The sequence below is a fragment of the Pelodiscus sinensis genome, chromosome 4 (genome assembly GCF_052426305.1).
Source record: "Pelodiscus sinensis isolate ZL-2025 chromosome 4, ASM5242630v1, whole genome shotgun sequence".
In the NCBI taxonomy this organism is placed as follows: domain Eukaryota; kingdom Metazoa; phylum Chordata; order Testudines; family Trionychidae; genus Pelodiscus; species Pelodiscus sinensis.
The window spans coordinates 106919242-106943775 of NC_143055.1; the positions used below are offsets into that span (position 1 = coordinate 106919242).

The 24534-nt window shown below is 46.0% G+C and overlaps 1 protein-coding gene across 2 annotated transcripts in view; it reads left to right on the forward strand.

The window, feature by feature from the left end:
• The first annotated feature begins 1618 nt into the window (after window positions 1–1618).
• Window positions 1619–24534, forward strand: part of CASP6 (caspase 6) — a 29497-nt gene continuing 6581 nt past the window's right edge. The window contains exons 1-5 of one of the 2 annotated variants that reach the window (XM_075929718.2): window positions 1619–1776; window positions 9029–9070; window positions 13298–13340; window positions 20556–20702; window positions 24198–24274. In XM_075929718.2, the coding sequence (XP_075785833.1) occupies window positions 1737–1776; window positions 9029–9070; window positions 13298–13340; window positions 20556–20702; window positions 24198–24274 (349 nt within the window). In that variant the 5' untranslated portion in view covers window positions 1619–1736. The remainder of the gene's footprint in view (window positions 1777–9028; window positions 9071–13297; window positions 13341–20555; window positions 20703–24197; window positions 24275–24534) is intronic. The other variant, XM_075929719.2, reaches the window with a different exon arrangement.

The window sequence follows — 24534 nt, forward strand, 5'->3', positions numbered from 1 at the left end:
TGTGGATATCCACTTTATATCCACAGGTATCCACCTCTGCAGATATCCACAGTTCATTTTTGTGGATATGGATACAAATTTTGTAAACAGGAAAGGCTCCAAAAATGTGCAGAAGCAACATAAAGGCACCAGGAAGGAGAGAATAAAATGGGGAATCACAGAAAAAGAGCACAAAAAGGCACAATAAGGTAGGGAGAGAGAATACATAAGGTTTTGACAGCAAGCTTGAATTTGATGCAGTAATACGGGATGAAGAACCTTTTTTGGGTCGGGAGGCTGCTGACACACTGAACAATCAGTCAGGAGCTGCACAGAAGTGAGAAGCAAAAAGAGCCACAACAAAAACAAATCCCTCAGTGTCATGGCTCCCAAGTAAGAAACAGAAAGACACTCCCCACATTCCCTTCACATACCACAGCTTAGGCTCCAGGCTAGTAAATTTTATGTACTCCAGACCTGTCGTGGGGCAGTGGAGGGACTGGAGTGCCAGCATGGGCTCCCCAAAGCTGGGGAGGGGAGCCCTGCAGCTTGGGGGTCAGATCCAGGCAAGTGAGGTGCCATATGCTGCCCCCAGGATTTAAGTTTCCCACCCTTGCAGTAAGAAATACGAGTCCAGTGAAAGGATTCAGAAGGGGAATAGCTTGGTCAGAACAGCAAGTTCCACATTTAAAAAAAGAAAGATATTTTAGAAAACAAAATACCTAAGGGTGCATCTACACTGCACGATGGCTGGAAATAAGAGACACAATTTGAGCTATGCAAATTGCATATCTTATTTCAATGCTATTTCAAAATAGCTTATTTCATCATTTGGCGTTGTCTACACAAGCTCGGAATAGAGCGCTATTTCCGAACATCCCTTACTCCTTGTAGAATGGGGTTCACAGGGGCATCAGAATAGCGAGCCTGAAATAGCAGGCTTGCTGTGCAGATGTGGGATAGCTATTTCGGGATACTCCGGTATCCCGAAATAGCGTTGCAGTGTAGACGTACCCTAAGTGTGCACATTACGCTAGTGACAGAAAGGCAGATTCTAAGTAAGGCAGCTGTCACGCTACTGTTGGGGCAGGGGGGACGGGACATGCAGGCCCTGGTTTTTAAACCTGTGCAGCAGTGAGGCATGCAGTTGTCGGCATAGTTCTAATGACCAAACTCCCCTTAACTCTGTTTTGCTAACCAAGCCACATGGCAGAGACCCCTGGGAGACAGGCAAGGCCGACTTTAGGGGTGCTCAGATCAGCATGGGGGTCTGGAATCAGCCCACTCGTTAAAAATACAGGGGCCAGGTCTGAAATGCTCAACTGGCTCCTGCCACCTCAGATCCTGCAGGGCGGATGCTGTTGGGAGCTGGAGTTTGGGTCAGCCCAGTGATCCAAAACAAAGCCGCTCGCTGCAGTGTGTGTGTGTGTGGGGGGGGTATTATTGCAGCCCCCTCCCCAGCTGGAGGAGAGCAGCGGGCTGGCCTCTGAGTCCGCTGCCGTGCTGGGGGTAGCAGCCAGCCCATGAGGGATAGGATTAGGCGGCCCCATGAGGAGGTCTCCTCCTCAACCCGCAGGGCGGGGAGGGAGAGGCTTCGGCTGCCTGGAGCGAGAAGGGGAAAGAGGCGGCGGCTGAAGGAGGGAGGCGGGGTGGGGGCGGGAGCAGCAGTCCCCGGCAGGCCAGGAAGCAGCGGAGGACCAAGACGGACCCGGCAAGGCTGCTGGTGGGAGCCGCACTTCGAGTTTTCCTTTGTGCCCATGGCGAGCTCCAAGCACCTGCACCTCGGCAGCAACTCGGGTAGGGCAGGAGAGCCCGGCGCGGGGCGAGAGGAGCTGCTGTGGCTCGGTGGGTGGGGGGAGGCTTCGCGGTTGTGTGTGTGTGGGGGGGGGGGGGAGATATTGTGTCTAGGGGCGGGAGGGACTCCCAGGCAGGGGGGAGAGAGGAGCCTAAACCCCCTAGTCCGGCCGGGCTGGACAGGGGCGGCGCTTCCCGTTGCTCTTTTAAAGAGAAAGTAAAAGGCGAGGACGGAGGAGCCACCGGGCCTGCCCTTTGTCTGCCGCCCAGCGCTGCTGCCTCCCAGCAACACAAACAGCGGCCCCGGGGGAGCTGCTGCTTCTCGTGCGTCGCTCGTGCGCAATGGACTAGGTGCCAGGACTCAAGCAGTGTGTATTGCCCTGCCTCACTGACTCGCCAAGCCCCCAGGGGCCAAGGCTCTGAGCTGTCACATCGAGAGGTGTCAAAACAGAGGCACACATTAAGCACTGGTTGCACTGCACCCGTTCTGCAGGGCGAGGCAAACCGCGGGCTCATTAGCAGCAGCCAGCGTGGGTTGGCAGGGTGAACTGTCCACTCCTGACTGATAGTGGTGAAAGGAGAGAGCCAGCAATGATTCGAGTGCAAGCATTGCAGGTTAAATTAAGGGGATGGGCAGCAGTCACACTCAAACTAACGGTTTCTTAAAATCAATGAAAGTAGGTTTGCAAGATATGAACAAGAGAGATGTAAAATCCTGATTAATCAGTTAAAAGTTAGGCAAACCTAACATTTAACTGGTTCATTGACTGAGCAAGGTCCTGGGCAGGGGACTGTTCCAGTCTGGCCGCAGCCTCACAGGGTTGGCTTCTGTCTCCCTGGTCCCGCTGTACAGTGCTGGCTGGCGGCCCCATGCAGGGCCCGCTGGGGCTGCTCCTGATGAGTCATTCACATCTCTAATTTATAAAGGTGATTTGACAATGCTTTTTACAGTTATTTTATCTCTTCTAAAGCAGTGTTTCTTAAACTAGGGGAACACTAGTGTCCCATGAACAACGTGCAGGTGTGCCGCAACCTCTTCTTTGTTTGTCTTTTTTTGTTTGACAATTTTTTTTGAAGAACATTTTCATAGGTGTTCCCCGTAAAAAATATTATTGATTGGTGTTCTGTGGTCTCAAAAAGTTTAAGAAACACCTTCTACTATACCCTTTTTACATTTAATGTCTCTTCACACATACATATGTATTAATCCAAAAATCAGTTTAAAAGGAATAACCAGATCACTTCCCCAACCATCTGTTCAGAGCTAGCATGTGTAGTAAAAAGAAAGAAAGAAGCAGGCTCTTAAACCAAGGTCTGGTGTACAGGAAATTTTTTTAACCAATTATACCAGTGTAGTTGTAGCTGTATATGCCTGTGGATACTTATTTCATTGTAAGAGTGCCTTTTCCAATTTAGCTTCAGCCATCTTCCTAAGCAATATAAGCTAAGTTTATATTCTTATGCCAGAGTGAGACTGTCTACACTGCCATTTTTATTGATTAAAATTTTCATCAGTCAGGGACGTGAAAACACCCACATCCCGATTGACATACTTTTCACTGGCAAAAGTGCGGATGTAGATTGGGTTGTGTTGCCCAGAGAGACTCTCCTGCAAACATAGCTAACACTTCTCAGTGGAAGTGATTTAATTATGCCAGCAGGAGAGCTCAAAGAGCAGGTAGATGGGAAACCTTACAGTGGCATGGCTGTAGTGTTGCAGTTGTGCTGCTGTAAGGGTGTGTCATGTGTACATAGCCTAAGGCTACGTCTATACTGCACCCTTCTTCTGCAAAAGCTTATGCAAATGAAGCACGGAGTAGAATATCACTGTGCTTCATTTGCATAATTAATTGGGGCGTTTTTGCACAAGAGGCTTTTGCGCAAAAAGGAGGTGTGTAAATGACTCCTTTTTGTGCAAAAATCCCCTCTTGCCTAAGAGCTGTTCTTCATTTTTTCAGGAAGAACAGTTCTTGTGCAAGAGAGGGTTTTTGCTCAGAAAGGAGCCATCTACACAGCTCCTTCCTGCTGCTAACCTTATAATGGGGTTGGTGACCTATGGCTGGGGAGCGATTTAGATATGGCTCTTTGACTCTTCAACAGCAGCACTAACCTTCCTTGCACCTTGAAGGTAAGCTGCTGAAGGATGGGGGCGCGGGGCAAGACTGTGTGGCAAGTAAACAGGCGGTGGTGAAGCCTGTGGGGGGGGGGAGGTCAGGCCTGGGGTGCACCCTGAGTCACCACACTGTGGCTGGCTGAAGCTCTGGCAGTCATCAAGTGGCAGGCGGCTGCCAGTGTTTTATAAACAGCTCAGTTACGCTGGAAGCAGGAGTCATGGGGGAAGGAGAGAAAGGGCCCGGGCTGGCTGAGGTGGGGAAGAGAGAGAAAGGGCCCAGGCAATGGAGGGGGAAGGAGGGTGGAAATAAAGGAGGGGACTTGGCTGGCAGATAGGGGAGGGAGAGGGAGCCCGGGCGGGGGGCCCTGGCTGATGGAGAGGGTGAAGGTGAGAGGGAGAAGGGACCTGGGCTGGCATGGCCACAGCCCGGTCCTTCCCAGTGGCCAGGAGGAGAGCCAGGATTACCTACCCCCTGTGACAGGGGGGTTGGTGAGCACAGTGAGCAAGGAGCACAGCCCCCTAGTATTTTATGAAGAGAGGTTAAAGTGACTGGGACTTTTCAGTTTAGAAAAGAGGAGACTAAGGGGGGATACGATAGAGGTATATAAAATCATGAGTGGTGTGGAGAGGGTGAATAAAAAAAAGTTATTTATTAGTTCCCATAATAGAAGAACTAGAGGACACCAAATGAAATTAATGGGTAGCAGGTTTAAAACTAATAAAAGAAAGTTCTTCACACAGCGCATAGTCAGCCTGTGGAACTCCTTGCCAGAGGAGTCTGTGAAGGCTAGGACTATAACAGAGTTGAAAGAGAAGCTAGATAATTTCATGGAGGTTAGGTCCATAAAAGGCTATTAGCCAGGGGATAAAATGGTGTCCTTGGCCTCTGTTTGTCAGAGGCTGGAGAAGGATGGCAGGAGACAAATCGCTTGATCACTGTCTTCGGTCAACCCTCTCTGGGGTACCTGGTGTTGGCCACTGTCGGCAGACAGGCTACTGGGCTAGATGGACCTTTGGTCTGACCCAGTACGGCCATTCTTATGTTCTTTATACCAAACTAATGTCATGGGGGAGACTAGAGTTTCTCAAATTAAGAGTCCTGACCCAAAAGGGAGCTCCAGGGATGGGACATAAGGTTATTTTAGGGGGGGGTTGTATTACCCCCCCCCTTACTTCTGCGCTGCCATCAGAGCTGAGCAGCAGCTGTTGGCCAGGTGCCCAGCTCTGAAGGCAGTCCCCCTTCAACATCAGTGCATCAGTACGGGTAGCAATGCCATCCTTACTTCTGCACTGTTGCCTTTAGAGCTGGACAGTGGTGGCTGTTGACGGAGGGCCCAGCTCTGCAGGCAGCAGTGCTGAAGTAAGAGTGACGATATAGTACGGAGCCATCCTTTTGTGTTGTTGCTGGCAGTAGCTCTGCCTTCAGAGCTGGGCTCCTGCCTAGCAGCTGCCACTCTCCAGCTGCTCCTCTCCGAAGGCAGCAGCACCACCTGCAGCAGTGCAGAAGGAATGGTAGCAATACCACAACCTCCCCATACAAGAACCTTGCAAGGCCTCCACAACCCCTTTTTTGATCAGGACTCCTACAATTACAGCACTATGAAATTTCAGATTCAGATAGCCAAAACCGGTACATTTACAATTTTTAAAATCATGACCATGAAATTGACCAAAATGGACTGTGAATTTGGTAAGGCTTTAATTCACACCTTAGCTTATAACTTTCCAATGTAGACAAACGTTTAGTCTGCATCTAACTGAAAATTGTTAACACAATAATGGTTTTTTGTTTAATATTGTATGTATTTTGGGAGCAACATTTTTATTAAAACAAAGTGTGGGTGGAGCAGGATGTGGTTGCTCAATCCTCCATGAACCCTGAGGCACACCCCTAGCACAGGCTGAAGGGCAGCATTGGCACTTCAGATGACTCAGGATGAGATTAGAGAGAATAACTAGTGCTTTGAAATTTGTACCCATGCTATCTGGTATACTGTCCTCTACCCACGCAACCTACTTATTGCCATTGCAGTACACTTACTGAAGATACACATGACTATGCGTTCTAGTAAACGGACCGTGTGACAAGGCTATAAAGATGTGTGCACATTGACTTATGCCTGTGCCTATGCTCATAGGAAAGAGGGAAAAAGGCATTCCTGTTGTTGGAGGAGAAAAATCAGTGAGGAATTTAATAGGTGAAGGAGGTCATCAGGGCCACATGTTGAATAATGAAGATAAAAATAAATGGTTTTCGAGTACCATTCATCTTGAGAACTGAAGAAAACATAATATGTAGTAAAAGATTATAAGATGGAACCTCTCTAAACTGGAACTCTCTGGTCTGGCAACATAGAGTGAGGTGCAGAGGCAGGAACCCTGCGGGGGCCAGGAGCCAAACCGGGTTGGCTGCAGGGGGGTTGGATGGCCAGGAGCCCTGCTGTGGGAGTTTGGCTGAGCTGGCAGCAGGGTGGTCAGAGCACCAACAGGACTGCAGTCTGCTCTGGTGGGGCCAGGAGCCCCAGTGGCGGGGCCATTGGCTGGGGCTGGGAGCCCCGGCCTGGTGGGGCCAGAACTCAAACCCCTGTGGCAGAGTCGCAGGCTGCTGCTATGGGTCTGGGAGCCCAGCATTGCAGTGGGATGGGAGCAATGGGACCCAGCAGGGCCCATAGCATGGGAGAGATGGCAGGGAGGCAGGCAACTGGGCCAGGAGGAGGTGGGCTGGGATGCTGGGGGGGGGGGGGGCGCAGAAATGACCTCCTCTGATCTGGCAAAATCCCTTGTTTGGGACCAGTAACTTGCCAAGGGTGCCAGGCCAAGGATGTCCAACCTGTATCATTATTTATACATTCAAGAATGCGACAGATTTCACAGCCAGACTTAATTCTGACATTGACTAACTTGAGTGCCTTAATTTACATTACAACATCAAAGTTCTTTTTAAACAGTTTTTTAAATGTAATTATAGTTGTGCATCTCCCAGTTCTCATAGGATAAAACACTCTAATCCTCAATAAATACACTATTATTATGCGACTGTAAGCATAATATGTTTTCAGTGCCCAAGAATTCACTTAGAGCTAACCAAAAGGGAATACAGGCAGTCCCCGGGTTACGTACAAGATAGGGACTATAGGTTTGTTTTTAAGTTGAATTTGTATGTAAGTCGGAACTGGCTCAAGATTCAGCTGCTGCTGCTGAAACTGACCAGGGGCTGACTACAGGAAGCTGGAGGCGGAATTGCTCTGCCCCCAGCATCCTGGAATCAGCCACTGATCAGTTTCAACAGCGGCTGAATCTCGAGCCTGGGACAGAACAGCTGGGCAGCCAGGTAGGTCCCAGCTGCTCTACCCCAGGGTCCACAACAAAAGCCTGGTCTGCTGGAGGGGGGGGCGCAAAGCCAGGGAGGCGGAGGGGTCCCGCGCCTCTGAGGCTTTGCTCTGGCAAAGCTTCAGAGGCGCGGGACCCCGCCACCGCTGCGGCTTTGCGCCCGGTGCCTCTGGTCTGCTGGGGACCGTCTCCAGCAGACCAGGGACACCGGGAGCAAAGCCGCAGCGGCGGCAGAGTCCCGCGCCTCCCCGGCTTTGCCAGAGCAAAGCCTCAGAGGCGCGGAACCCCTCCGCCTCCCCGGCTTTGCTCCAGGTGTCCCTGGTCTGCTGGAGACGGTCCCCAGCAGACCAGGGGCACCCGGAGCAGCTTTTCTCGCCCTGGCGGGACCGCTGCGCTCTGGGCTCGGGGACTGCCTGTACACAGATCTGAGTATCAGTGAACTTTGAAAGGCATGTTATCACTTCATTTGGCCCAAAGTTTATTCTGGGATTTTCAAAGGCGACAAAAGAAATTTAGGTTCCCATATCCTACTGCATTTCAATAGAAGTTGGGTTCCCCTCTAACTCCCTGATGTTCCTTTGAAAATCCCAGCTTTACAAGACTTATAACCAACAGAACACTCTCATTAATTTAAAAAAAATAAGGATTTTGTAAAGAAAACTGGAACAGTTCCCAGCAGCGCTTGCAATTCGAAGACTGTAACATTGTTTCACATATAAAGAAAAAAGTAAAAATTACTGGAAACTGATTAAACAAAAATAAAATTAGGTACAAGCAAGATGTCTTCTTTAGTTTTCTTTAGACTGAAACACAGCAAACCAAGAGTATCTTACCTCAGTTAGATAAAACTCAACACACTACATAGCTTATTTCAGCATAATTTACCAAAAGACAATTCCTTTGGCTCAGCTGTTAATCCTGGAAGTGTATTTGTCTCAAACCCCTTGTTTGATTCTTTCACTTTTCTAGGATAATGAGGAATTACTTAATTTCCCCTGTCTTGGACTCCTCTGCATATCCCATCATTAAGCACATATAGCTGTGGCCTTTCATAAAGAGCAAGACTAACATTTCCTTGTCAATTCTTATAGACACCTTAATTATGTATTTGCATACTTAGGTATATTTTTTGGGAGAGGCTGGTAGAAACTTAACTTGGAATTTCTAAAGTAATGACAGTTTGTAAGGAAAACAGTGTTTTCAGGGATTGGCTTTATTTTGGCCAAAGTGATACTTTATCAGCCTTATTTTTCCAGGTTTGCAAGCAGAAACTATTTTTAGCCTCATATGCTCATGCCCTCTATTATAGTTCTGTTTAGGGTTCTGAACTACATGATCGCAGCTAAGTACTTTTCAGCTCTTCTACCATCATTAATCTAGGATCCTTATTGCAGTTCTGGTGGTAGTAGACTTGATAGTGTAGACAGTTTACAGGTGTTTTCTATACTGTTCCATCTAACCTTGATGGACAACAGGATGGTAAAAACACTGGCAGCTGATTTACATTAGCATTTCCACCTTTGCTGTTACCTGTGCTAGATCAGTAATAGACATGTCAATGTGGACAAGTACTTAGTAACTTGATTTTAGTGGTAGGGTGCCGATGAGGAAACAAAGGGCAAAAAATCTTCACAAAAATCAACAAACATGGTCTCTCATGGTTCAGTGCTATGACTCCATTCATTTGAGAAACAAATTATTACAGAAACAAATTATGAAATGATGAGAGTTATATATATTAGAATGTGTTTGGGTTTTTGCAGCTGATACATTGTTATGATAATGACATTAGTGTTCTGTGTTCAATTGCAGGGCAAATCCAGTTGGATAGTAAGCCTGCTTTAAAGATCAAAGGTACAGTAAAGTGTATTACTTTCATAAAATGGCTCTTTTAAAAAGAGTATTGTGAGTGCTCACACTGTTGGTAATCTGGATTGTGAGAGTTCTTCAAATCAATGGACACACTAATATATAGATGGAAGAAGATTAGAATGAGACAGAGTCGACAGCTTTATCTTTAATATCTGTGGAATAGTAGCTCCAGCTCTGTATTCCTTGTGTGCTCAATAGTAGGGATATAAGAGTTTAATCAGTTAACTGGTTAACCAACAAACTGATGCTTATCAGTTCCTGTTAATGATTAAATTCTGCCAGGGAGCAGAAGGCCGGCAGCTGGGAGTTAGTGAGGCTGGCAGCATTGGGAGCCCATGAGGCTGGCAACCCACAGAGCCCACAAGGCTGAAAGCACCAGCAGCTCACAGAGCTGGTGGCAGATGGGGACCAGCAGCAACCAGTGGGGCAGCTGTCCGTCCATGGAGCCAGTGGGAACCCACACGCAGTGTGAGCTGTGGGGGCCAGTGGCAGGGATCCCGAGGAGCCTGTTGTTGATGAAATTTTGTCAACTGATGAAATTTTGATTGGTTACATGATTACTGTTTTGTAACACTTTTTACATCCCTGCGCTATAGTGTTAATTTCAATGGGAGTTTTGGGTGTACTAATGCCACTGATGTACATATTCTGTGCATTTTAGTAAAAGAAAGTGTGTGAGTTGTTCAGTGTTTTGGAATTTCTGCTAGTTGGATGTCCTTATACTTACACCACTACTAAACGGTTGAATAACACAGCTAATCTCCAAGAAAATGCTTAGTGTCAGACTGATTGCATCATGTATTTAATAGAAATGCCACTATCTGCTAGAAATTAAATAGGGTACAGAAAAAGCACAGACAGTTTTTGCAAGATAATACAGATGCTGAGTGTTAAAATCACGAGACAGACAAGTTGTCATCTGTACATGCAGTGTCCATGATTGCAGACATACAATATGTGCGTGTGCATTTTCGCAACTTTAAAAACGTGGTCTTTTGGAGTCAGATGTTAAAGAATGGCCTCCAAAAGTAATCCCATGAAATAGTGCACCCCAATAACAGTTAATACAAATGAAGGAATTTCATACCTATCCTGCCTGTGCATGAATTGTCCTGTTTATGCGACGAGGAGTCCTGTGGCACCTTATAGACTAAGAGATTTATTGGAGCATAAGCTTTCATGGGCAAAGCTTTCATGGGCACTTCGTCAGATGCATGTAGTGGAAATTCCAGAGGCAGGTATAAATATACAGGCATAAGAAGAGTACCAAATCAAGAGTAAGGCTAGAGATAACTAGGTCAATTCAGTCAGGGATGATGAGGCCCACTTCTAGCAGCTGATGTGGAGTTATCTACACCAAGAGAGGAGAAACTGCTGTTGTAGTTGGCTAGCCATTCACAGTTTTTGTTTAAACCTAAGCTGATGGCATCAAATTTGCAGGTGAACTGTAGCTCAGCAGTTTCTCTTTGAAGTCTGTTCTTGAAGTTTTTTTGTTGCAGGATGGCTACCTTTAAATCTGCTACTGTGTGTCCAGGGAGATTGAAGAGTTCTCCTACAGTTTTTATATATTTCCATTCCTGATACCTGATTTAAGTCCATTTATTCTGTTACGTGGGGAATGTCCAGTTTGGCTGATGTATGTAGCAGAGGGGCATTGCTGGCACATGATAGCGTATATTACATTGGTAGATGTGCAGGTGAATGAACCCAGGATGGTGTGGCTGATCTGATTAGGTCCTATGATGGTGCCACTGGTATAGATATGTGGGCAGAGTTGGCATTGAGGTTTGTTGCAGGGATTGGTTCCTGAGTTAGAGTTACTGTGGTGCGGTGTATAGTTGCTGGTGAGAATTTACTTTAGGTTGGGAGGTTGTCTGTGGGCAAGGACTGGCCTGCCTCCCTTGACCTGTGAAAGTGAGGGATCATTGTCCAGGATGGGTTGTACATCACTGATGATGCGCTGGGAGAGGTTTTAGCTGAGGATTGTAGGTGATGGCCAGTGGTGTTCTGTTGGTTTCTTTGTTGGGCTTGTCTTGTAATAGAAGGCTTCTGGGTACACGTCTGACTCTGTTAATCTGTTTCCTTATTTCCTCGGGTGGGTATAGTAGTTTCATGAATGCTTGGTGAAGATTTTGTAGGTGTTTGTCTCTGTCCGAGGGGTTGGAGCAAATGTGGTTATATCTTAGTGTTTTGCTGTAGACAATGGATCACGTGGTGTGTCCGGGATGGAAGCTGGAGGCATGAAGGTAGGCATAGCGGTCGGTAGGTTTTCGGTATAAGATGGTGCTTATGTGACCATCCCTTTTTTGCACCGTAGTGCCCAGGAAGTGGATCTCTTGTAAACTGGTCCATGCTGAGGTTGATGGTGGGGTGGAAATTGTTGAAATCGCGGTAGAATTCTTCCAGAGTCGTCCAAATGATGAAGACATCATCAACGTAGCATAAGTAGATAAGGGGCAATAGCGGACAAGAGCCGAGGAAGTGTTGTTCCAGGTCAGCCATAAAAATGTTGGCATATTGTGGGGCCATATGAGTGCCCATAGTGGTGCCACTGGTTTGGAGGTATATATTGTCACAAAATCTCCCTGGACGCAGTAGCAGATTTAAAGGTAGCCATCCTGCAACAAAAAACTTCAAGAACAGACTTCAAAGAGAAACTGCTGAGCTACAGTTCAACTGCAAATTTGATACCATCAGCTTAGGATTAAACAAAGACTGTAAATGACTAGCCAACTAAAAAAGCAGTTTCTCTTCTCTTGGTGTTCACACCTCCACATCAGCTAGTAGAAGTGGGCCTCATCCTCCCTGACTGAATTGACCTCATTATCTCTAGCCTTACTCCTGATTGATACGCTTTTTTTATGCCTGTATATTTATACCTGCCTCTGGAATTTCCACCACGTGCATCTGACGAAGTGGGTATTTGCCCACGAAAGCTTGTGGTCCAATAAATCCGTTGGTCTAGAAGGCACCACAGGACTCCTCGTCGCTTTTGCAGATTCAGACTAATACAGTTACCCCTGTCTTGTTTATGTTAACAAGCATTGTTTATAAATGATTGCATGTTCTCTACCTGTGAGTCCTTAAAAAAAGCAGCATTGGAATGGATTTCTGGAACTGTCACTCATACGTGATAGTAATGGAACACTGCAAAAAATGTGCTAGGCTGGCATTCAGGGTGTTAAAGCATGACTCAAGCCCTGATTCAAGTTTAAATGTGAAAATCCCACACTATCTAAGACAGGGGTCACCGACCAGTCGATTGATCAACTGCTCAGTCCTGGGGACTCTACCTGTCTGTCATGATTTCCAGCAGCGTAGAGGGGCTGTCACAAAGCCAGGCTTGCTCTCTGCCTGCGCTGGCCCACACCTCTCCCTGAAATGGTCAGCATAGCCCTGTGAGAGTGGGGAGGGCAGAGATCTCTGTGTGCTGCCCCTCCCTTCAAGGACCATTGGTCAGGAATGGGGAACTGTGGCCAATGGGAACTTAGGGAGCAGTGCTGGCACGGAGGGTCTATCCTAAGGGGCACATTGGCCCCTTTTGGGAATGGTGTGGGTCCAGGGCAGTTAAAAAGCCTTCCTGAGCCTTGCTGCACCGCCAGCCCATCTGCAGTAAGTACCGACTGGTGGGAGGCCATAGCCTATACGCCCTCCTGCACCTCAAGCCCCGAATCCCCTCTCAAAGACAGCATCCTGAGCCCCCTTTTGAATCCCTGCTCTAGCCCTGACCCTCCTTCCAGTCCTTACCCCAAAAGCCCTCCTTTACCCCAACACTGTGCCCCAGCTGGGAACCCCTTCCTGCACCCAGACTCCCTTCCAGAGCTTGCACCTTTCTCCTGCTTCTGCACACCAACAATCTGCCCAAAACTCACCCTGGAGCCCCTTCCCACGTAGAAAACCCTTTGGCCTCAGCCCAGAGCCCATACTCCCATCAGAACCCCAGAGCCCTTCGCCAGCCTGATGAAAACGAAGGAGGATGGGGAGAGCGAGCAACAGGGTGCGGGAGAGGGCAGGGCTAGATTGAGCAGAGTGAGGTTTTGGGGAAAGGGTGGGGCCTTGGAGAAGACAAGATAGTTCCTAAGTTGTCCTTAAATTCAAAAAGCGACCTTGGGTGTAAAAAGGTTGGACACCATTGAACTAAGATATCAAGTATTCTTTTAGTAGCTGGCTTAGTAATTCAAACACCCTTTGGCTCTCTATTTATTATAGGTGAAGACCAAAACATCACAGAAACAGATGCTTTTGGGAGAAGGTAAAGGCCTTTGTTTTAATCCGAATGACTAAAGATGGTAATGGAAAGTGAAACTCAAAATATTTATGACTTGGGTTTTTTATCTCTTTGGTAAGAGTCCACAGAAAGGCCCCCTAATGATACAGAACATGTGGATCAAACTCCTACATATCATTGTAATAGTAGAGTTAATTATTATTTATTATGACACCATCCGGAGGCGCTAGTAAGGACCAGAGCTCTTTGTGCTGGACTGTATACAAATACATACAGTAGGAAGGACACTTTGGGTTAGATGTATGAGAAAACTTAGGCATTAGAACACCAAATTGCTTGGCATTCTGCTGTTGAGTAGAATTCATAGTCCCAAGTCAGGAGCTCAGGTTTCTCGTGCAATGCATAGGGAGAGTTAGATTCCTAAGACGGGATTCACTGGAGCCAGCAAGCTGATTAAGGAGCTGCCTAAGTTAGCCAGGAGTGAAATGCAGAGGAAAGGCTTAGGGTTTAGGGCAGGGATCTGCAAAGGGACTTAGGTGCCCAAGTTTCCAATTTAGGTGCTTCTGTGATCCACAAACTCACCCAAGATGTGGGAGTGAGCTCCTCATCTGATTTTGCGGAAAAACTTGCCAGCTTGTCTACACTGGCTGTTTGAATTTCTGCAAGAACACTGACGATCTCATGTAAGATCGTCAGTGTTCTTGCGGAAATACTGTGCTGCTCCCGTTCAGGAAAAAGCCCTCTTGGGCAAATCATTTGCGCAAGAGGGCCAGTGTAAACAGCACAGTACTGTTTTCCACAAAAAAGCCCCGATTGCGAAAATGGCGATCGGGGCTTTTTTGCGGAAAAGCGCATCTAGATTGGTCACAGACGCTTTTCCGCAAAAAGTGCTTTTCCGTTAAAAGCATTTTCAGAAAATCATGCCAGTCTAGGCGTAGCTTAGGAGTTTCTGTGAACTCTTTGTATAAGAGCCTTCAAAACAGGCCAGAACTAAAGCCAATACTTGATTAATATGGAAAGTAGTATTTACGTACACACACGCATACACACACGTTTTATCTTACATTTCATATTAGAATGAATGCACAATATCAAACCAAAACAGATGAAAGCTTGAAACTGGAAGTGGGGTTTTTTATTTCGTTCTCATGGAAAGCTTTAAAACAACTCAGGATGCTTGAAAGAATCTTGGAGTATACCCAACGGCTCTTTCATAACAATAATATGCTTGGCAGCATGGGTCCATAGCACTGTCCATGAGCACATTGTATGACTTTATTTCAGGCATTTAAAAGAACTGCAAAGTTATTACTGATCACAGATGACCACAAGGCTGCTACCTATCCTATTCAGGGCTGGACAATGTCTCCTCCTGACCTTTAGTCCAGTCTTGGGGGTTCAGTGTGCAAGGACTTTATCTCTGAGACAAGCTGTGTGATCAAAAGGTTCCAGCTGGCACTGACCAATGAGGACTTCAATCCTCTAGAGGCCAGGTCTCTATAATACATCCCTATTACTGATAAAAATCAAACCATCAAAAATGCCCATCAGTTGCTGTTCACAATGCATATGAAATGCCTAGTTTCCTGTTTAAGAACTGGACTAGAGAGTGAGGGTACCTGTGAGCCTGGCCCAATCACATTTAACTCAAGCAGAACAACTTCAACAGATAAGAGATCAGCAAGCCCAGGGCTGTTAAGGTATGTCTACACAGCAAAGTTAATTCAAAATAACAGCCGTTATTTCGAAATAACTGTCCTAGCATCTACACAGCCATTCTGTTATTTCATATTTAAATTGAAATAGCAGAGGGTTTATTTCGAAATTGGTAAACCTCATTCCACAAGCAATAACGCCAATTTCAAAATAGCTATTTCAAAATAAGTGCTGTGTAGACACTTATTTCAAAATAGGGGGCCTCCAGCCTTCCCAGGGTGCCCTGGTGGCCACTCTGGCCTCAACCAAGAACACTCCTCTCCCCCCCACCTCTCCGAAGCCCTTAAAGGGGTAGACTCTGGCCTCAGTGCCTGTTCCAGCTCCAAGCCAGCCATCCCAGCCCAGAGCCAGCTGTCGCTGCACCTGACCCAGTGGCCCTAAAGCATGAGCCAGCAAGCCACTGGCAGCCAGCCCTCTACCTCTCCCCAGGAGCAGTCTGCCAGCTCCCAGGAGCCTGCCAGGGCCTGGAGAAGGCGGGCGCCTTTCTGGTCCAGGTTGGAGATCATGGATCTTATTCAGGTTTGGGGGGGATGCCCCCAACGTCCATGATCTCTGCACTAGATGGAGGAACGCGGCCATCTATGGCAGGATAGCTACCAGCCTGGCCACCAAAGGCCACATGTGAACCCAGAAGCAGGTTCGCATGAAAATCAAGTTGGTCCGGCGAGACCCCCAACCCTGAGCTTCACCTTCCCCTTCTTCCCCTTGCTTCCTCCTTCCAGCTCCCTCCTCCCAGGTTTCCCTCTCCCTTCTCCCACCAGGGAGGCTCTTAGTGCTTCTCAGGGTGAAAACTCTCCCACAGGGCCTCCTGGATACCGACAGCCCCCCGATGGACCTCCCAGATGGCAGCCTGCAGAAAGTGCAGCCAGGCTTGCAGCAACGTGTCCAAGAGAAGACCAGCATGCCCAGGGGCAGCGCTGGCTCCATGTTGCTGAGTGCTGAGATGTCCTGAGTGAGGACAACCATAGTACGCAGAGACAAAATGCTTTGCTGTCCCTCATCGAGGTAGGCAAGCAAGCAGGGAAACCTGAGAACTGGCTGTCTGGGGTGGGGGGAGACCTTAACCTCAGGAAGCAGCTATACAAAGTAACTCCTGACCTGATGCCCTGCTGGACCTGGTTCCAGCTGGCCTTAAATGCGATTCAGAGTCCACTCAGTGTGGACGCGCTAGTTTGAAATAGCCAAATGCTATTTCAAAATGCATTTTCTGTGTAGACGCGTTATTTCAAAATAAGCTATTTCAAATAATGCTGTAGTGTAGACATACCCTTACAGAACAGGGGCAGGCACAGCGACCCTCAAATCCACCCCTGCTACAGTCCAAGCCCACAGACAAACCTCTACAATACAGATCAATCTAGAAGCAGCTCTTGGTCTAACCAATGTTTAATTAAACCCCTTCCATAGGCAATAGGGAGAAACTGGCACCACATTGCCCAGGGCACACGCAACACAACTGTGTTTGAAACCCCTCCAAAGCCCTTCATAAGGAAGGCAGAGAGTGGCTTCAAACCCACACCACAGATAGTTTAACCATTGAACTGCAAAGTGCAGAGCTGTTGCTGCCTAATATTTAGCTAAAGTGTACAGGTTGGATCTCCCTGGTCTGGCACCCTCAGGACCTGACTGGTCCTGGATGAGGGATTTTCCTGGCTCCCCCCTGCAGCCTAGCTGAGCTGCATGGCCAGCCCCTCCCCAGCCCATCTAAGCCATGCGCTGGCTCCCTGCTGAACCCCTTCACCAGTTCAACTGAGCTGTGTGCCAGCTTCTGGCTTCCTTCCCCCAAACCCCCACCCTGCCCGCCTTGCAGGCCAACTGAGCCACAGGCCGGCTCCCAGGCCCCCGCCCTCCTGCAGCATGCCAGGACTCTGATCCTGGAACATCTGTGGTCATGCTAGACCATAGAAGTTACCAGACCAGAGAATCCCAGCTTTTAAAGGTAGAACCTGTATCAGCTTCAACAGGCAAGTTGAAGGGGTCTCCAGCCTCCATCACCATAGCTAGCTATATATCCCAGACTTGTACATGGGCTGTTGCCTCTTCCCTCACACCCTTTTCAAGAAGCAGAAATAGGCAACAGGTTTATACCAAACCAAAGGTGGCGTGTCTTCCTGCAAGGCACAGTCAGCATGTGGTCCTCCTTGCTAGTTGATGTTGTGAAGGCCAACTTGTAAGTGGGTTCAGTTAAAAAGTGATCAGTTGCATGGAGAATGTCTTGAAGGGTTATTAACCAAGATGGTCAGGGACACAGTCCTGTGCTCCAGTCATCCCAAAACCTCAGACTGCCAGCTGCTGGGAGTGACCGACAGAAAACAGATCACGTGATAATTGCTCTCTTCTGTCCATTGCCTTTGAAGCATCTGGCATTGGCCACTGTTGGAGGATGGGTGACTGGGCTAGCAGGATCATTAGTCTGATGCAGTCTGGTCATTCTTACAGTCTTAATTTCCTCTGTGGTGTATAAGGCTCCCTCTTTAGGCCGGTGGTGGGGCTTCTCTGTGTCTGCAATGTGCAGGGGGCCAGACTAGATGATCAGGATGGTCCATTCTGGCCTGAGTCTAACAAAAAAATTTATGAATCAACTAGATTTACTATAAACACTATAGCAAGAGTGGATCTTTCAAAGGGACTCAAATGTGGAGAAGGTAGAGATTTTGCATATGAGCACAGGAAGGTCATGCCATTTATAGGGGCAGTGAGTAAGTGATTAATAAGGAAGAAATACTGGGGAAACTGTGCCCCAAACCATTTCTACAGATAGAGAGATGACATGCAAGAATTGCCTACATGCTCATACCAGCCAATATCACAGATTTCATTCAATACCCCTTTCTCCAACCATTAGCCAGCCCCTCAAATATCTTTTCCCCTCATCATCTTTCTTTCTGCTAGATAATATCCAGGCCCCCAATAGCCCTGGCTATATGTTTATAATAGTTCACAGCATTTCATTGCAAGTCTGTTCTGTTTATCAGAATAATTAGTGTATACATATGTTTATATGTATATGCATTATATGTAGGCTAGTCAGACATGATCTGCACATACAGATGCATATAATGCAAAGAGGAGAGCACAGTGGAAGAACAAATTGCTTCTTGTGACAAAGAGACATAGCAGTATAGGGACTAGCAGATGAGAAGCAGCCTCCAGCAAGGTCTTTGTTTACTGGCAACATGACATGTCAGTCCTAGGGTGCCAAGAGTGATAGTCCAGGTCAGGTCACTCTGCCTCAAAATGGGCTCTAGTCATGCTAGTTATTTTTGACAGGTTAAGTATTTGCTTTCATGGCTTCTTAGGTGGACTGTTGAACTTTTGACCTGATTTCAAGAGAGAAGCTGTTTAAAATATTGTCTTAGTGGGTGTTTGGAAATAGTTTTTTAACATGCCTTTCAATTTAGACAAGGATCACTGTTTGATTCCATAAAATAATGTCTTTCTTCACTAGATTCTGATAAGTTGAATGCCCGAAATATTTATAGTTTATAGTCATGAAAGAAAAACAAAACAACCCCCTTCCAAAACCTTGTTGTGATCTATTGTAAAAATGTATCTTTTAGATGTTCACATTGTTGCTGTTCAAGTGATTTGGAGACTGCAGCTCAGAGGTCTCGAACTCCCAGCCTGCAGGCCATCCCCAGCCAGAGCAATTGCACAGTCCAGTCTGAGAGGCCCAGTGGTCATGGGGGGGGCCTATCCATTACTGGCTCCCGAACCCTACCGCTTTCCACCTTCACCCTGCCCCCTTCTCCCATGGCACCACATTCCCTGAGCCCCCAGCTTCGGGGATCACCAAGGGGTGTGTCAGCAGTCCTACTCTGCCCTTGCCCTGGACTTCCTATGGTAGCAGGAGCTTTGGGGGCAGTGGAGCACACTGGGTGGTTCAGTGTGGATGTGTCAGAAATAAGTAGTGTCATATCAACATGATAGTTTTCTTTGAGGGAGTAACAAGCCTTATGGATAGAGGGGAAGTGGTAAACATGGTATAGCTTGACTTTAGTAAAGCTTTTGTTACTATCTTGCATGACCTTCCTATAAACAAACTAGGGAACTGCAACCCCTAGATGGAGCTACTATAAGACGGTTGCAAAATTGGTTGATAAATCTCTCCCAGGGAGTAGTTATCAATGGGACATGCTCAAAAGGCATAAGAAGTGGGATCCTGTAAGGATCAGTTCTGGGTCTGATTCTATTCAATATCCTGATCAATGATTTAGACCATGGCATAGAGACTGCACTTAGTTTGTAGAGAGTACCAAGCTGGGGTAGGGAGGGAGTTGCAAGTGCTTTGGAGAATAGGATTAAAATTCAAAACAATTTGGACTAACTGGAGAAGTGGTCTGAAATAAATGGGATGAAATTCAATAAAAACAAATGCAAAGTACTCTATTTAGGAAGGAACAGTCAGTTGTATACATAGACAATGAGACGTGATTGCCTAAGTAGTAGTATTGTGGAAAGGAATCTGAGGATCATAGTGGACCACAAACTAAATATGAGTCAACAGCATAACCTTCTTACAAAAAAAGCAAATATCATTCTGACATATATTAGTAGGAGTCTTGTAAGCAAGACATGAGAGATCATTCTTTCAGCTAGAGTGTTCTCTCCAGTTCTGGGCACCACATTTCAGAAGTCCAGAGAACAGCAAAAATAAAAAAGAAAAGAAAAGAAATGTCTAGAAAATACGAACCATGAGAGAATATTGAAACAGTTGTGTTTCTTTAGTCTAGAAAAGAGAAGACTAAAAGGATACATTATAACCATTTTCAAGTACCTAAATTCTGTTAGTAAGGAGGACTGTTCTAAAGCTCTCAGAATAGGACTTAAATTGCAGCAAGGGTGGTTTAGGTTAAGAAAATCTTCCCCTAACTTGGAAGCATTAAAATAAATTACATAGTGAGGTCATGGAATGCTCATAATTGGAGCTTTTTAGAAGCAGGTTACACACCTGCCAGAAATAGTCTCTAGATAAAATACTTAGTCCTTCCCTGCGTGCAGGGGATTGGACTAGATGACCGCATGAGGTCCCTTCTAGTCCTATAATTCTGTGAAAGTTATGTGCTGCTATGTTAATATTGTGTGTGATTTAGTAAGCAGTAACTTGAAACAAAATTCCAACTAGTGCACATTTATATTCTTGAAAGGTGTCTTCACTGTCATTTTTAAAGTAAAGAATCTGGCTAAACCGTGAAACCTAAAGAATTGGTAATGAGTCCAAAATCCACTTAAATTTATCATAATGTACCTGGTTATTGGACTGACAGTTTTCTTTCCTGGAAGTCAATGGATAATCCAAGCAAACAATGAAAGTTACAGAAACAGCTTTTTAAACTCAGAATTGACTGGCCTTTATCTACTGCAGCCAGTTCTTTAATGAGATTTTAATGTGCCCCAGTTTTTCAAATGTGACTAGGGATTTGGGTATATAGCATCTCTTAAAATCTTGGCTTCTGAACATGTGTAGGTGGACTAATAATTATTTAATGTTTAATTAAAAGGCATGTTTTCTCTTTCTAATAGCCAAGCTTTTGATCCAGAAGCACAATACAAAATGAACCACAGGCGTAGAGGGATTGCTTTAATCTTCAATCATGAGCGGTTTAACTGGCATTTGACACTGCCAGATAGACGTGGCACTCTTGCAGACAGAGACAATCTGAAACGCAGGTAAGATATTTGCTGGTTTTTCTGAAGGATTCTTTTTTAGATACGTTAAATAAAAATATGCAATTCAGAGTGATTTGTCATACAAGTTATGCCAGCAGCTCTAAAATAACTGATTTCATTGTGTAATTGTGACTGAAAGGTTTTGCACAGTACCCCATGATAAAGAGTTAAATGCCTGCTTCTGCTCCTTTTGAAGCCAGAACTCCCATTGATTTCAATGGGGACAGGATCAAGCCCTGTGAAAATAGATTGTTGAGGTACAGACAACTATCAAGGTGGGGAAGACAAAGTGGCGGTCTTAATTTTTAAAGGCTTCTTAATTTTGCATAACTAAGCAAATTGTATTGTTGCATTTCAATATGAGGGCAGACAAAATATTTTCAGAGGTTAACAAAAAAAGAGGTAAATTTCATTGTAATGTCACAAACTGGTAGGGAGAAAGGGAGGTATAGTACTTGACATTATTTTTAGCTTTTTATTTTATTATAATTGACTAGATTTCAAGCTGACTGTCCATTTAATATTGTTTGGCAACATTCATTTATCTAATATCCCTAAATGCATTCATGTGATGGCTGAATGCAAGTGTCTGCTGTTGAAACAGAAGTTCTTTCTTTGTGATTCTTATAATTGTGGGGCTTATGGTAGGAGATCAGTTGACCTTTTGCTGATTCATATCTTACGCCTACTGTTATTCACTTAACCAGTAACAGTAAATGTTCAAATAAATCTACAAGAGGCCCCTGACTTGTGATGCAATTGGTTCCGAAAGAAGCGTTGCAAGTCGGGGGTTTGTAACTTGAACCCTCATTTATGGTAGGCACCGTGCACCATCGTAAATGTGGGCTGAGGATGTGAGTCAGGGTGTTCCAGCCCCTTCCACACTTACAAAAATGGGCATCTCGGGGGCCTCCTGTAATTTATGTCATCCAATAGCAGAATAGTTCAATGTTAGATCGGTAGGATAAACAGATGTGCTATGGTATAATTTCAAAAACTGACTAAAAAGTTGAGGAGGTTGAGAGAGACCTTTATTCCTATTCACCTAATAAGTGCACACAGTTCTAGGTATTGCCTATTTTGTATCTGCTAACTGGTAGTTATCGAAAAGCAGCTTTGGGGAAGCCGGACAGCTGTGCAGCCAAATAAAGCTCTAGGCCAAGGGTGGGCAAAAGGGCCTCTGTGAGTTGGATCTGGCCTGCCAAGCAGGTTGATGCAGCCCATGGAGGCCCTGCCACTCCCCCAGCCCCAGGCCAATTAGGGCCTGGGGATGGAAGGAAGCTCATGAAGATTCCTCCGCTCTGCCAGCAGCACATGGCTCCTGGCAGGATGAGAGGAGACTTCGTGCGCTCACCCGCCACCAAGCCCTGATTGGCCTGGGGGCAGAAGGGGGAGCATACAAAGTGTCATCCCACCGCCAGGGGCATGGGTGCCTAGGGGGAACCTTGTGGGGGGGGGGGCAAAGGCACCTCCCTCCCCACCCCTAGACCAATCATGGTCTGTAGGTCAGGAAGCAAGTAAGAATCCTGGCCCCACCCCCTTTCACTTGAGGCCCCGCCCCTTCTGGTACAGCCCAGGGCCACTTCAGAAATTGCCCACCCGTGCTTTAGGCACAGTCGTGATAGTCACATTATATATATATATATATAAAAAAAACTCAAGGAGCCAGTATAATCTAAGTTTAGTCACATGCTATTTTACAACAAAAATAGATACCCACAAAGAAAGGGATGCATTACTTACAGAAAACAGCTAGCTCTAGTTGCCTTCCTTTGTGGACTACCAACAAATTCAGAGTCCCATCACTGACAATATGTTAGCTACAGAGAGACCAGGTGAGCGAGGTATAATCTCTTTTATTGGATCAACTTCTGTTTGGTGAGAGGGGCAAGCTTTCCAGCCACACACAGGTCTTCTTTGGGTCATCCCCAGGCTTGAAGAAGCACTCTCTCTGACTTGAAGGCATCTCTCTCTCACTAACTAGAAGATGGTTGGATAAAAAGTAATATCTCACCTACTTTAGCATTTCTCTAATATACTGGGACCAACACAGCTATTACTACACTGCATACAATATTAGATGTAGTAATTAGAAACATGTCCCTCTAAAGAAGTGGTAGCAAGCCTCCTATTCCATTCACAAGCAGTGTAGTTCCATTGTGATTTTTGCTTTAATGTATAGACCTATGCACCCAGCAGCACATCATGGCATTGAGGAAATGAATAAAAATTGGTAAGAGCACCCAGGGTAGGCTGGTACTGACCTGATGTCTGTAAAGTAACTAGTCACCATTGTGTAGTAGATTGGCACAGACAGCCCTGCTGATGGAGAGGTTGGGGGCAGAGGACAATTTCCCTGGGGCTCAGCGATTCAAGGGGGCCTGGGACTCTGGCAGCTGCTGCCTTGAAATTGCTGCTGGAGTGCAACAGCACATGGTCCAGGCAGCACTAAAGGCTGGGGGAGGGGGAGTGGAGAGGGAAAGCTGTGCTGTACTCCTAGGCTGTGTCTAGACTGGCAAGTTTTTCCACAAAATCATCTGCTTTTGCGGAAAAACTTGCCAGCTGTCTTCACTGGCCGCTTGAATTTCTGCAAGAACACTGTCGATCTCATGTAAGATCGTCAGTGTTCTTGCGGAAATACTGTGCTACTCCCGTTCGGGCAAAAGCCCTTTTGCGCAAATCATTTGCGCAAGAGGGCCAGTGTAAACAGCACAGTACTGTTTTCCGCAAAAAAGCTCCGATCGCGAAAATGGTAATGGGGGATTTTTTGCAGAAAAGCGTGTCTAAATTGGCCACGGACGCTTTTCCGCAAAAAGTGCTTTTGTGGAAAACGCGCATTTCCAAAAATGCTTTTAATGGAAAACTTTTCTGTTAAAAGCATTTCCAGAAAATCATGCCAGTGTAGACGTAGCCCTAAGGATTTGCAGAGGCTGCCCGCTCCACTGGGCACAGAGCTCACAAGGCAAGGGGCTGCCCATAACCAAATGAAAACATAATATAGAGGAGGTTGCATGGCCCAGCATTAGCACTTTTCAAGGCATGATTAAGTTTTTATGTTCTGTTTATATGATGTTTCTGATTGATGGTATTTTGCCCCTTCAAAAAAAAAAAAAAAAAAGTCCAGAACTGTCATTTAGGCTAACAGTGGTCTGAAAATGAAATTTTGGCAAAAATGGAAATTGTCCTACTTTATTTTGCATTTTGGTTTGGTGGTTGGTTTTCAGATAGGTCCCTGGGGAAGTACTGAATTTTGTTTTTCTGTTGCTCTTTAAGATAATTCCTATTTTATTAAAATACCTTCACTTTATAATTTTTTTGTTGTTGTATGCAGCTTTAAGGCACTCCTAGCTATCAGATTTGGGTGTCATTACATAAATTGACATGGATATTTATTCTCTTAAGGAACAGGTACAAAGTTGCAAAGGGAAGCAACAAAAGGGGTGAAATTTATAACTCAACAAGGATACTTATTAAAATGTGTGTGTTTAATGATAGTTTGACAGCGCTTGGCTTTGAAGTCAAATGCTTTGATGACCTTAAAGCAGAAGAAGTGTTGCAGAACATTTATGAAGGTAGGAATCTATGTCACGGGTATGTCTTAGTCTGCTTGCAGAGGTGGTTCTAGATAAGATTGTATTTCTCCATCACTGGTAGACAAATTCATGTTAACCTGTACAGGCAGTCCCCGGGTTACGTACAAGATAGGGACTGTAGGTTTGTTCTTAAGTTGAATCTGTATGTAAGTCGGAACTGGCATCAGCCGCTGCTGAAACTGATCAGTTTCAACAGCCGCTGAATCTGGACACCAGTTCTGACTTACATACAGATTCAA